Below are 13214 nucleotides of genomic sequence, written 5' to 3'. Positions count from 1 at the left end.
TCTAGGGCCTTAGGTAGTTTAATTGTGCTTTTGAACTGTCATCCGTTTCTAAGAGTAATCTAAACTCAAAACTTGATCCATTTTTAATTTTATTTAAATTCACTCTTCGTTCTATTTTAATTTAAATTCAAATGATAAACTGCTTAAATTCAAAGAGGACTCCATTTTAATTTCTATTTAAATATTAATCCACTTTGCTTTGCAGTGAGAATTGAATCCATTTTAATTTAAATTCAAATTTTAAACGGTTTAAGGCTAAATTCCATTAATCTATTTTCAATTAAATCCAAATGGTAGTCCGTTTAATTTAAATTCAAATTTTAATTCTTTTTTAATTTAATTTAAATGAGGCCAATGGGATAAATTTAAATTTTATTTCTGCTGCAGAATAGTTTTCCTCAACTTTGAAAAAGTTTTTTATGACTGTTTTTCAGCATCCCCATGATCAAAATTCCTCCTCCTCCTCCTCCTCCTCTCCACACTCCCTTCTAACTTTGGTGAGGTTACCTAGTTGGATAATGAAATGTCTACAAGAAAACAGCCAAGCTCAGAGAGCACTAAGGACCCCACAGTCTTTATATCTTCCTCCTCCTCCTCCTCCTCCTCCTCCTCCTCCTCCTCCTCCTCCTCCTCCTCCTCTCTGCAAACCCCACTCCCTTCTAACACTGATGATGTTCCCTAGTTGGATAATGAAATGTCTACAAGAAAACAGCCAAGCTCAGAGAGCACTAAGGACCCCACAGTCTTTATATCTTCCTCCTCCTCCTCCTTCCACAAACCCTACTCCCTAACTCCCTCTCCCTTCTAGCACTGATGATGTTCCCTAGTTGGGTCATGAAATGCCTACAAGAAAACAACTATCCTCGGAGAACACCACGATTGAACGCTGAGCTACAAATATTCTCTCCTATCGGTAACGGGATTTCTTGTTTGTTTTCCACCAGAATTCTTTGGCATAACCAGTTGGGCACAATTACTTGCCGTTTTCTTAGCGGTGGTAGCTCTGGCCCTGTTCTCCCTGCTGATGGGTTTCCTTAACATCTGTAAGTATCTCTGCTTCTCCCAGCCTTCCGATCTCATTCCTGTGTAGATTAGAGAGAATAGAGTAGAGAAGAGAGAGAAGAGAGAGAAGAGAATGAAGGATAGAATAGTAGAGTAGAGTAGAGGAGAGGAGAGGAGAGGAGAGGAGAGTATAGAGAATAGAGAATAGAAGAGAGGAGAGAATGAAGGATAGAATAGAATAGAATAGAATAGAATAGAATAGAATAGAATAGAATAAGAATAAGAATAATGAAGAATAGAATAGAATAGAATAGAATAGAATAGGAATAAGAATAAGAATAAGAATAATGAAGAATAGAATAGAATAGAATAGAATAGAATAGAATAATAGATAGAATAAAGATTTAGAAATACAGATTAGAAATACAGAATAGAATAGGAATAGAAACAGAATAGGAATAATGAGAATAGAATAGAATAGAATAGAAATTTAGAATAGAATCGAATAAGAATCAGAATAGAATAGAAATAATAGATAGAAAATACAGAAAGAAATACAGAATAGAATAGACATAGAAACAGAATAGGAATAATGAAGGAATTAGAATAGATAGAATAGAATAGAATAGAATAGATAGAAATAGATAGATAGAAATACAGAATAGAAATACAGAATAGAATAGGAATAGAACAGAATAGGAATAATGAAGAATAGAATAGAATAGAATAGAATAGAATAGAATAGAATAGAATAGAATAATAGAATAGAAATACAGAATAGAAATACAGAATAGAATAGGAATAGAACAGAATAGGAATAATGAAGAATAGAATAGAATAGAATAGAATAGAATAGAATAGAATAGAATAGAATAGAATAGAAATACAGAATAGAAATACAGAATAGAATAGGAATAGAACAGAATAGGAATAATGAAGAATAGAATAGAATAGAATAGAATAGAATAGAATAGAATAGAATAGAATAATAGAATAGAAATACAGAATAGAAATACAGAATAGAATAGGAATAGAACAGAATAGGAATAATGAAGAATAGAATAGAATAGAATAGAATAGAATAGAATAGAATAGAATAGAATAGAATAGAATAGAGAGTAGAGAAAAGAAGAGACAAGAGAGGAGAGGAGAGAAGAGAAAAGAAGAGAAGAGAAGAAAATGAAGGATAGAATAGAGTGGAGTGGAGTGGAGTGGAGTGGAGTGGAGTAGAGTAGAGTAGAATAGAGTAGAGTAGAGAAGAGAAGAGAAGAGAAGAGTAGAGAAGAGAAGAGAAGAGAAGAGAAGAGAAGAGAAGAGAAGAGAAGAGAAGAGTTGGAAGGGATCTTGTAGGTCATCTAGTCCAACCCCGTCCCCCACCATCCTGGAAAAAGTTGAAGGAAAATCTTCTTCTGCCCAATACTCTTTAGACCCATCACCAGCCTCTCACTGATGACTCACACCTAACCCATCACAAGATCCTCACTTGACACACGCACACCTGAAGCCCTTATAAGCAGGAGAACGCCGACATTGACACCCCCTAAACACCCCTGAAGATGTTACCCAGCCTGGTAACGAAACGTTCGGAAACCAACCCACAAGCTCAGAGAATGAATATTCTCCCTCATCCTTCACCTGAGCTAGAGACATTTGCCACTATTGCAAGTCTCTGGTTTACTTCCCCTCCGTTTCAGATATCCAGAAGGCCGACACATTAAATGCCCAAACTCTCCTGATGAGGACCAGGGAGAAAAGGCTGAACGATGCTATCAAACTGTTGGCGGGAGACCAAGGTAAGCCTCTCCCCCGTCTTTGCTCCTCCTGGCTCCCAAACGGGGGGACCGCCCTGCGCAGCTTCAGGCTTTGGGTAGAAAAGACAACCCTGTGCTTTTTCAGAAGGGAGCTATCCACCCCTTGTATGGCTAACCGTGTTTTAACTAACCAGGTTTTATGACTAACTGGGTTTTAACTTTAGCAAGACCCCACATGGAATACTGCGTTCAGCTTTGGTCACCACATTACAAAACAGACGTTGAGACGAATAATGTGTGTATAAACAGAGAACAAACCTCACCCCTTTCTTGTACTGATGATGTTACTTAGTTGGGTCATGAAATGTCTGCAAGAAAACAAGTAGGTTCAGAGAACAATAAGGACTCCACAGTCCTCCTGCTCCTGCTCCTCCTGCTCCTCCTCCTTGCAAACCCATCCCTTCTAGCACTGATGATGTTACCTAGCTGGGTCATGAAACATCTGCAAGAAAACCACCAAGCTCAGAGAGCACTGAGGATCCACAGTCCTCCTCCTCCTCCTCCTCCTCCTCCTCCTCCTCCTCCTCCTCCGCCCTGCAAATGCTACTCCCTTCTAGCTGTGATGACGTTCCCTAGTTGGGTCATGAAATGTCTGCAAGCAAAAAAACGAGCTTAGAGAGCATCAAGGACCCCTCAATCCTCCTTTTCCTTCTCTTCCTGCCTCCTCTTCCTCCTCCTCCTCCACTCAGCAACCCCACTCCCTTCTAGCTCTGATGATGTTACCTAGTTGGGTCATGAAACGCCTACAAGAAAACAACCAGGACCCCAGAGTCTGGATCTACACCCAAAGCCCCGAGGACTTGGCAATGGCTGCCTCATCCAAAGAGGGCATTAGAAGGGAGGCCTTAGGTAGGAGAGGTAGAGAAAAAAATAATTTCAGGGACTTCGCCGCCCTCCCAGTTGTGTAAAGCTCTACTCCCCTCATCTTCAGCTACTCCTTCCGGCCCTCAACTCAGCCTTCCTCCCCCCCAGTTCTGAAGAGGGTGTGTACGTGCGAAGGGAGAAGAACGGGACGAGTGAGCCTGGGGGAAGGAGTGCCTGTGCTTTTCTCTCCCCTTGGCCTCCTCTCCTTCTCTAGGTCAACACTGCAAACCCTGCGGGGACTACACCTGGCTGCAACGGGCGGAAGGCTGCTACCGATGGACGGATGGCTTGATGCCCTGGAGAACCTGCGAGGACGAATGCCAGAGGCAGGGAGGCCGGCTGGTCAAGGCCGACACGGAAGGGGAAATGGTGAGACTTCTCGCCATTAGTGGAACTGGGGGTGAGGAGGTGGGGGGGTGGGTGCGGGGGGGGGGCTCCCTGCATGTTCCTGGATTTGAAATCCTCTCTCCCCCCTCTCTCTGTCTCTCATCTATCTCTATCTCTGTCGGTCTGTCTATCTGTCTATTCCATCTCTTTCCTCTCTCTCTCATCTGTCTGTCTGTCTCTCTCTCTCTCTCTATTCAATCTCTCTCTCTCTATCTATCTATCTCCTGTCTGTCTATCTATTCCATTTCTTTCCTCTCTCATCTGTCTGTCTGTCTGTCTGTCTCTATTCCATTTCTCTCTTTCTCTCTCTCTCTCATTTATCTGTCTGTTTGTCTCTATCTATCATCTATCTTGCTATCTATCTATCTATCTATCTATCTATCTATCTATCTATCTATCTATCTATCTATCTACCTCAACCTACCTTTCTAATATCTACTGTGTCTGTCTCTGTCTCTATTCTATTTCTCTTTCTCTCTCTCTCATCTATCTGTCTATCTCTGTTTGTATCTATCTATCTATCTATCTATCTATCTATCTATCTATCTCTGTCTATCTATCTATCATCTATCTCACTATTATCTATCTATCTATCTATCTATCTATCATCTATCTCACTATTATTTATCTATCTATCATCTATCTCACTATTATCTATCTATCTATCATCTATCTCACTATTATCTATCTATCTATCTATCATCTATCTCACTATTATCTATCTATCTATCTATCATCTCCCACTATTATCTATCTATCTATCTATCTATCTATCTATCTATCTATCTATCTATCTCACTATTATCTATCTATCTATCTATCTATCTATCTATCTATCTATCTATCTATCTATCTATCTATCTCTCAACCTACCTTTCTAATATCTACTGTGTCTGTGTCTCTATTCCATTTCTCTCTCTTTCTCTCTCTCTCATCTATGTCTGTCTGTCTGTCTGTCTATCTATCTATCTATCTATCTATCTATCTATCTATCTATCATCTATCTCTATTCCATCTCTCTCTCTCTACCTACTTACCTATCTTCCTACCTTCCTACCATCATTTGTCTATATGTATTTATCCATTCTATCCCCTCCTCTCTCTCTCTCTCTCTCTCTCTCTCTCTCTCTCTCTCTCTCTTTCTATATCTCTCATCTCTCAAAACAAGGCTGGGCCACCATTTGCCTGGGATAGGAGCCGAGGTGGCGCAGCAGTTAGAGTGCAGTACTGCAGGCCACTTTAGCTGACTGTGTTCAGCAGGTCAGCGGTTCAAATCTCACCGGCTCAAGGTTGACTCAGCCTTCCATCCTTCCGGGGTAGGTAAAATGAGGACCCAGATTGTTGGGGGCAATGTAAATATATATATATACATTGCTTACTGGTGTACACCGCTTAGAGAGTGCTTGCACTTAAAGCGGTATATAAGTCTCATAAATAAATAAATAGCATATGTTTTCCTGCTCGTGCAGAGGGTTGGACTAGAAGACCTCCAAGATCCCTTACAGCTCTGTTGTTCTTTTATAGAAGTAAAGTCTCTGGTTTTGTCTCGATATACACTTTAAGAGTCTTCCTGATCAAGAGGTGAACTCTACTCCAACATTTCTTTACGTGAATGGGTGGACGTTGCCAAGGTGCACGGTGACCCCTGTCCTTGGGCGCCCAGAATTTGGGGTGGTTTCCTGCGGACAGCCCCGAGTTCCCACCTTCCTGGGCTGTGGCCAGACTCCGACCGGCCTCTTATTCCTAGGAATTCCTGCTCCGAGAGTCCCACAAATGGGTCATCCTGGTTAACCACAGCTACGTCCTGCAGAGGACCTGGATCGGTTTGTTCTTCAACCTGTCTCGGGGGACCTGGCACTGGGCAGACGGAGGCTTCCTGCACCTCCGGATGTGAGTTTCCCCTCTTCACCCCCCCCCCCGGGGCTGCGTGGGCAAGAGGCGGAGCTCATCGGGGGGGGGGCCTTTAAACTTTAAAAGATCTTTTAAAATGTTTTCGAAATCCTTTTTCCAAAAGTCGGAGAATGCTGGCCTTAGCCTGACTCCTGAAGGGACACCAAGTCCTGCTTTAAAGAGCAGCCGATGTTAGGTAATAATAATAATAATAGTAATAATAATAGTAGTAAAGTTGGAAGGGACCTTGGAGGTCATCTAGTCCAACCCCCTGCTCAGGCAGGAAACCCTACACCATTTCGGACAAAGGGCTGTCCAATCTCTTCTTAAAAACTTCCAGTATTGGAAGGAGGGAGGGAGGGACGAAGGAAGGAAAAAAGAATAACAGAACAACAGATGGAAGGGACCTTGGAGGTCATCTAGTCCAACCCCCTGCTCAGGCAGGAAACCCTACACCATTCCGGACAAATGGCTGTCCAGTCTCTTCTTAAAAACTTCCAGTGTTGGAGCATTCACCGCTTCTGGAGGCAGGTGGTTCCACTGGTTAATTGCTCTCAGTGCCAGGAAATTTCTCCTTAGTTCTAGGTTGCTTCTCTCCTTGATTAGTTTCCACCCGTTACTTCTTGTCCTGCCTTCAGGTGCTTTGGAGAATAGCTTGACTCCCTCTTCTTTGGGGCAGCCCCTAAGATACTGGAAGACTGCTATCCTGTCCCCCCTCGTCCTTCTCTTTGTTAAACTAGACATACCCAATTCTAGCAACCGTTCCTTATATGTTTTAGCCTCCAGTCCCCTAATCATCTTTGTTGCTCTTTTTTCTAGAGTACAGAGAACACACCCGTCCCGGTGGTCCTGGACATACGACAGTTTGTTTAGTGGCCGTTCAAAGTTACAACGGTTATATTGTATTAAATTTGTAAAACTTTTAATAAAAGAAAAAATATAAAAAAGTTACAACGGCGCTGAAAAAAGGGACTCGTGACTGGTTTCCACGCAGCATCCCCACCACGGAGCTCAAAATTCCTGTTGCTAAGTGGGACAGTCCTTCAGTGAGTTTTGCTCTGTTTTATGACCTTCCTTGCCATACCTGTTAAGTGAAACACTGCAGTTGTTAAGTGATTAACATGGTTGCTAAGCAGATCTGGCTTCCCCACTGGGGTTTATGGGAAACTTGCCACAGGAGAAGAGTTACCCTAAATACAAGGTTAGGCAACCTTGGCTCTTTTATGACTGGTGGACTTCAACTCCCAGAATTCCTGGGCCAGCCATGCTGAGGGGAAAGGGAGAGATTTCCAAGCTGAGCCAGGCAGGCTCAGGAATTCTGGGAGTTGAAGTCCACGAGTCATGAGGGGGCCATAGTTCCCCCATGCTGGTCGAGGAATTATGGGAGTTGAAGTCCACCAGTCATGAGGGGGCCATAGTTCTCCCATGCTGGCTGAGGAATTCTGGGAGTTGAAGTCCGCAAGTCATGAGGGGGCCATAGTTCCCCCATGCTGGCTGAGGAATTCTGGGAGTTGAAGTCCGCAAGTCATGAGGGGGCCATAGTTCCCCCATGCTGGCTGAGGAATTCTGGGAGTTGAAGTCCATGAGTCATGAGGGGGCCATAGTTCCCCCATGCTGGCCGAGGAATTCTGGGAGTTGAAGTCCACCAGTCATAGAAGAGCCAAAGTTGCCTACCCCTGCCCTAATATCAAACAAAGGGCGGAATAGAATCATTAAAGAAAGGATGCCGAAGGAGGGACAACATGAAATGGGAACGACAAAAGATTTAAACTATTTTCTTTTCTTCATTTTAAATAATTAAATTGAATGGTTAAATTCTCCTGCAGCCAGTTGTCCCGTGGCAAGTTCGCCATGTCGAGCTTTCCTGTGGCAGCGACAAATTAGTAATAGTAATAGTAGTAAAGTTGGAAGGGACCTTGGAGGTCATCTAGTCCAACCCCCTGCTCGGGCAGGAAACCCTACGCTATTTCGGACAAATGGCTGTCCAGTCTCTTCTTAAAAACTTCCAGTGTTGGAGCATTTACTGCTTCTGGAGGCAAGCTGTTCCACTGATTAATTGTTCTCACTGTCAGGAAGTTTCTCCTTAGTTCTAGGTTGCTTCTCTCCTTGATGAGTTTCCACCCGTTGCTTCTTGTCCTGCCTTCAGGTGCTTTGGAAAATAGCTTAATTCCCTCTTCTTTATGGCAGCCCCTGAGATATTGGAATACTGCTATCATGTCCCCCCTTGTCCTTCTCTTCGTTAAACTAGACATACCCAATTCTAGCAACCGTTCCTTATATGTTTTAGCCTCCAGTCCCCTAATCATCTTTGTTGCTCTTCTCTGTACTCTTTCTAGAGTCTCAACATCTTTTTTACATCGTGGTGACCAAAACTGGATGCAGTATTCCAAGTGTGGCCTTACCAAGGCATTGAAGAGTGGTATTAATACTTCACGTGATCTTGATTCTATCCCTCTGTTAATGCAGCCTAGCACTGTGTTGGCCTTTTTGGCAGCTGCAGCACACTGCTGGCTCATATTTAAGTGATTGTCTACTAGGACTCCGAGGTCCCTCTCACAGTTACTACTATTGAGCATGGTGCCACCTATGCTGTACTTGTGCATTTGGTTTTTCTTGCCTAAATGTAGAACCTTGCTTTTTTCACCATTGAATTTCATTTTGTTAGTTAGTGCCCAGTGTTCAAGTCTGTCCAGATCCTTCTGTATCTGAAGCCTGTCTTCTGGAGTGTTGGCTATTCCTGCCAGCTTGGTGTCATCTGCAAATTTGATGAGTTCCCCATCTATCCCTTCATCCAAATCGTTGATGAAGATGTTGAAGAGTACTGGGCCCAGAACAGAGCCCTGGGGCACCCCACTACACACTTCCCTCCATATAGATGCAGTTCCATTGAGGACCACTCGCTGAGTACGGCCGGTCAGCCAGCTACGGATCCATCTGGTGGTGGTTCTGTCTACCCCACATTTTTCTATCTTGTCAAGTAGTAGGTTGTGATCTACTTTATCAAATGCCTTACTGAAGTCCAAGTAAATTATGTCCACAGCATTCCTCTGATCCACTAATTTTGTCACTTGGTCAAAGAATGCAATAAGATTTGTCTGGCATGATCTATTTTTGACAAACCCATGTTGGCTTTTAGTAATGACTTTGTTTGCCTCTAGGTGTTCGTTGATTCGTTGTTTGATTATCTTTTCCAGGATCTTCCCAGGTATTGAGGTCAGGCTGATAGGTCTGTAATTTCCTGGATCCATTTTTTTTCCTTTTTTGAGGATGGGAACTACATCAGCTCTTTTCCAGTCCTCTGGTAGTTCCCCTGTGTTCCAGGATCTTTGAAAAATATAGTTCAGTGGCTCCGATATCACATCTGCCAGTTCCTTGAGAACTCTGGGGTGTAATCCGTCTGGTCCTGGCGATTTGAACTCATCTAGGCTGGACAGGTGCTCACTAACGATTTTCTTGCCTATCTTAACTTGTGTTTCTGTTTTGTTTTTTGTGGCACTATTTTTGATAGGTTGGTCTGTTTTTTCCCTTTGTGTAAAGACAGATGCAAAAAATGAGTTAAATAGTTCTGCTTTCTCCCTGTTGCTTGTCACCTTCTTGCCACTTCCACCCACTAATGGACCAATCATTTCCTTCACTTTTTTCTTGTTTTTTACATGTTGAAAGAAGCTTTTTTTGTTATTTTTGACTTTGGTCGCAAGCCTCAGTTCATTTTGAGCCTTGGCTTTCTTCACTTCATCTTTGCAGGCTCGGGCTATTTGCTGATATTCTGACTTAGTTATGTTCCCCTCTTTCCACTTTCTATACTTGTCCTTTTTATCTTTCAATTTGTCAGAGAGTTCTTTATGCAGCCATGCTGGTTTCTTTTGAGAGCTGTTATTTTTCCTCTTTGTTGGTATTGTGCTAGACTGTGCTTTTATTATCTCATTTTTCAAAATTTCCCAAGCTTCTTGAGTTGTTTTCCCCTTGAGGATTCTCATCCATGGAATCCTTCCCAAGCCCTCTCTAAGTTTATTGAAATTAGCTCTCTTGAAGTCCAAGACTCTAGTTTGACTGTGTTCTATTGGTTGTGCTTCTATAATGTTGAATTCTAATATTGCATGATCACTTCCTCCCAGGGTTCCTATGGCTCCAACACCGTCTATCATTTCATCTCTGTTAGTGAGAATTAGATCCAAAATGGCTAATCCCCTAGTTCCATTCTCTACTTTTTGGGAGACAAAGTTGTCTGCTAGGTTTGCCAGGAACCTGTTTGATCTTCCACTTGGTGCGGAGTTTGTCTCCCAGTTGATGTCAGGGTAGTTAAAGTCCCCCATTACTATTGTGGTGTGCTTCCTACATACCTTAGTTAGCTGACTAGCAAAAAGTTCATCTATTTCCTCTGTTTGGTTGGGTGGTCTGTAGTATACACCTATGGCAATGTCATTTCCCCCCCCTTTTATATTGACCCAAATGCATTCAAGACAGTTTTTATCATTGTTGTACTCTATTTCTGTGAAGATGTAGTTATTTCTTATATAGAGAGCAACTCCACCTCCTCTTTTATTTGGTCTGTTTCTTTTAAATAATTTAAATCCCTCTAGCTGTGTGTTCCATGTGTGAGTTTCATCCCACCATGTTTCCGTAATGGCAACAATATCGTATCTGCCCTCATTAACCTGAATTTCTAGTTCACCCTGTTTGCTGTTCATACTTTGTGCATTGGTGTATAAACATTTGAGTCCTTTGTGGGTGGCCCTGTGTTTCCTTTCTACATAACCTGTGTGGTGCCTGAGTTCCCCTATTGTCTTACCACCTATTTGGTTAGTGCACTTTATATGGCACTCGCTATTAGAGGCTTCATTTTGATTGGTAGCAAGGTTGGTATTCTTGTCCACACACACATCTGTGCTACATGCACTGATAGCCCTATAGTTTTTAAATTGCCGGGGACAGGGTTGTTCCGTATCAATTAATTCCCTGTCCCCGCTGTTTAGTTTAAATTTCCCTCCAGAAAATCTGTGAATTTATAGCCGAGTAACTCAGTCCCTTTTTTTGATGGATGCAAACCATCTCTTTTGTACATCTTTTGATTGGACCAGCTACTGACATCGTGACTAATATATCCAAAGCCTTCCCCTTTACACCATTCCTTTAGCCACATATTGAATTGTGCTATGCGCTGGCCTTTTCCGTTTTGCTCCTTATACACTGAGCACGGCCAGCTGAGCAGGGCAAGGCGAGTTGTCCCACTCGATCCCTGCTGGCTTTGCTGGTCAGAAAATGGATCACGTGGCACTGCGGCTGTCATAAATGTGAGTCCGCTGCCAAGCGTCCGAATTTCGATCCCGTGACCACGGGGATGCTGCAACGGCCGTTAAGTATGGAAAACGGTTGCAAGTCGCTTTTTCTAGTGCTGTTTTAGTAACTTTGAACAGTCACTAAAGAAATAGAATCAAGATCAGGTGAAGGGTTAATACCACTTTACAAGGCCTTGGGAAGGCCACACTTGGAATGCTGCATCCAGTTTTGGTCACCACGATGTAAAAAAGATGCTGAGACTCTAGAAAGAGTGCAGAGAAGAGCAACAAAGATGATTAGGAGACTGGAGGCTAAAACATATAAGGAACGGTTGCTAGAATTGGGTATGTCTAGTTTAACGAAGAGAAGGACGAGGGGGGACATGATAAGCAGTCTTCCAGTATCTCAGGGGCTGCCCCAAAGAAGAGGGAGTCAAGCTCTTCTCCAAAGCACCAGAAGGCAGGACAAGAAGCAACGGATGGAAACTGATCAAGGAGAGAAGCAACCTGGAACTAAGGAGAAACTTCCTGACAGTGAGAACAATTAACCAGTGGAACCACCTGCCTCCAGAAGCAGTGAATGCTCCAACACTGGATGTTTTTAAGAAGAGACTGGACAGCCATTTGTCTGAAATGGTATAGGGTTTCCTGCCTGAGCAGGGGGTTGGACTAGATGACCTCCAAACTCCCTTCCAACTTTACTATTATTATTACTATTATTATCAAATGGTTATAAGTCAAGGGCTCACTGTACTGAGGCGCGGCACTTTGACTCAGTAACTCAGTTATTTTTTTAATCCCTTGGCAGGTCTGTACAGCTAACGAAGCCCTTTGTCCCCAGAGACAGTTGCGTGGCGATTAGCAAGGGAAAGGCCTTCACCAGGCCCTGCACTGAGGAGATCAGCTGTCTGTGCAAGCAAGTCATGCTTTGAAACCATCAACGCGAACCCCAAAATGTCCTTTTTTCCTCTTATGCAATGGCGGCTCGCTCCTCAAGTGGCCCATGGTGATCCCAGGAAACGAAAATGCCCAACGACATCTCTTGTTCTTCCAAGAAGTCAGATGCCTGTATCAAGGGCTTGCCATCCCTTCGATCTTTGCTAATTTAGGCTGGCCTTTTATATCTCCCGAATGCTGATTTTTCACCGCTTTCTCTTGTCACCTTTAGGAAATTTAAAGTGTTTCGCGGTGACCGTTGGTGTTTATTTACCTTTTTCAGGGACTTCTAGGTTTTTTTTTTTTTTTAGCCTTGCCATTCCAGTTTTGCTCAATGTTAGCGCATTGACGGGTTGATAAATTTCAAAGTACTGTATATAAATATATCTATATAGGTCTTTGGTTATTCGGGTTTTCTCCCGCGTCAAATTGGAAGTGTCTTGGCGACGTTTTGACGAAGTCTCATTCGTCATCTTCAGGCTGGTGTTTTCAGCTTCGTGCTTCTAGGAGCACTATTACAGTATATATATATCTATATACTGTATATACGAATAATTTTGTTACGTGTTGAATTAGGTAGCACCAGTTGGCTGGATTTGGGTTGGCAGGAATTAAAAGTGCCCAGTGGATAATCTATAAAAGTCATAATCAGTTCTGGAGGCAAAGCTCGCCCCCCCCCGGGCCCTAAAACCTCTGGGGCAGAAACGAGGCAAGAATCCATGGATGGATGCATGTAAACATGATTGCATGAGGACCGTATTCCAGTATTTGAGGGGCTGCCCCAAAGAAGAGGAGGGGGTCAACCTCTTCTCCAAAGCACCAGAGGGCAGGACAAAAAAAAAAAAATAGTTAGAAACTAATCAAGGACAGAAGCAACCTGGCATTAAGGAGAAACTTCCTAACAGGACCATTAACCAGTGGAACGGCTTGCCACCAGAAGTTGTGGGTGCTCCATAATTGGTGGCTTTTAAGAAGAAACTGGACAGGCATTTGTCTGGAATGGTATATAGCAGCGGTTCGCAACCTATGGGTCGTGACACCATTTCAC

General features: G+C 42.9%; 1 protein-coding gene across 8 annotated transcripts; it reads left to right on the top strand.

Moving 5' to 3' along the window:
- Nucleotides 1–794: 794 nt before the first annotated feature.
- On the top strand, nt 795–12644 carry LOC120296736 (C-type lectin domain family 1 member A-like). 8 transcript variants are annotated; one of them, XR_005553555.1, is made up of 8 exons: nt 795–1043; nt 2697–2795; nt 3892–4046; nt 5628–5695; nt 5812–5954; nt 6079–6150; nt 6774–7000; nt 12039–12644. XR_005553555.1 is itself a non-coding variant. In XM_039318681.1 (6 exons), the coding sequence occupies exons 1-6, from the start codon at nt 1025–1027 to the stop codon at nt 12050–12052; spliced, it is 498 nt and encodes a 165-aa protein (XP_039174615.1). In that variant the 5' UTR covers nt 795–1024; the 3' UTR covers nt 12053–12644. The 8 variants fall into 8 exon arrangements, 2 of the variants coding, with proteins under 2 accessions (XP_039174615.1, XP_039174614.1); XR_005553557.1 differs by lacking the exon at nt 5628–5695; XR_005553556.1 differs by lacking the exon at nt 6079–6150.
- The last annotated feature ends 570 nt before the right edge of the window (nt 12645–13214 follow it).

This window comes from Crotalus tigris, unplaced genomic scaffold (assembly GCF_016545835.1).
Source record: "Crotalus tigris isolate CLP2741 ecotype Arizona unplaced genomic scaffold, ASM1654583v1 scf7180000021456.382230, whole genome shotgun sequence".
Classification (NCBI taxonomy): Eukaryota; Metazoa; Chordata; class Lepidosauria; order Squamata; family Viperidae; genus Crotalus; species Crotalus tigris.
This window is presented reverse-complemented; position numbering and strand designations above follow the sequence as displayed.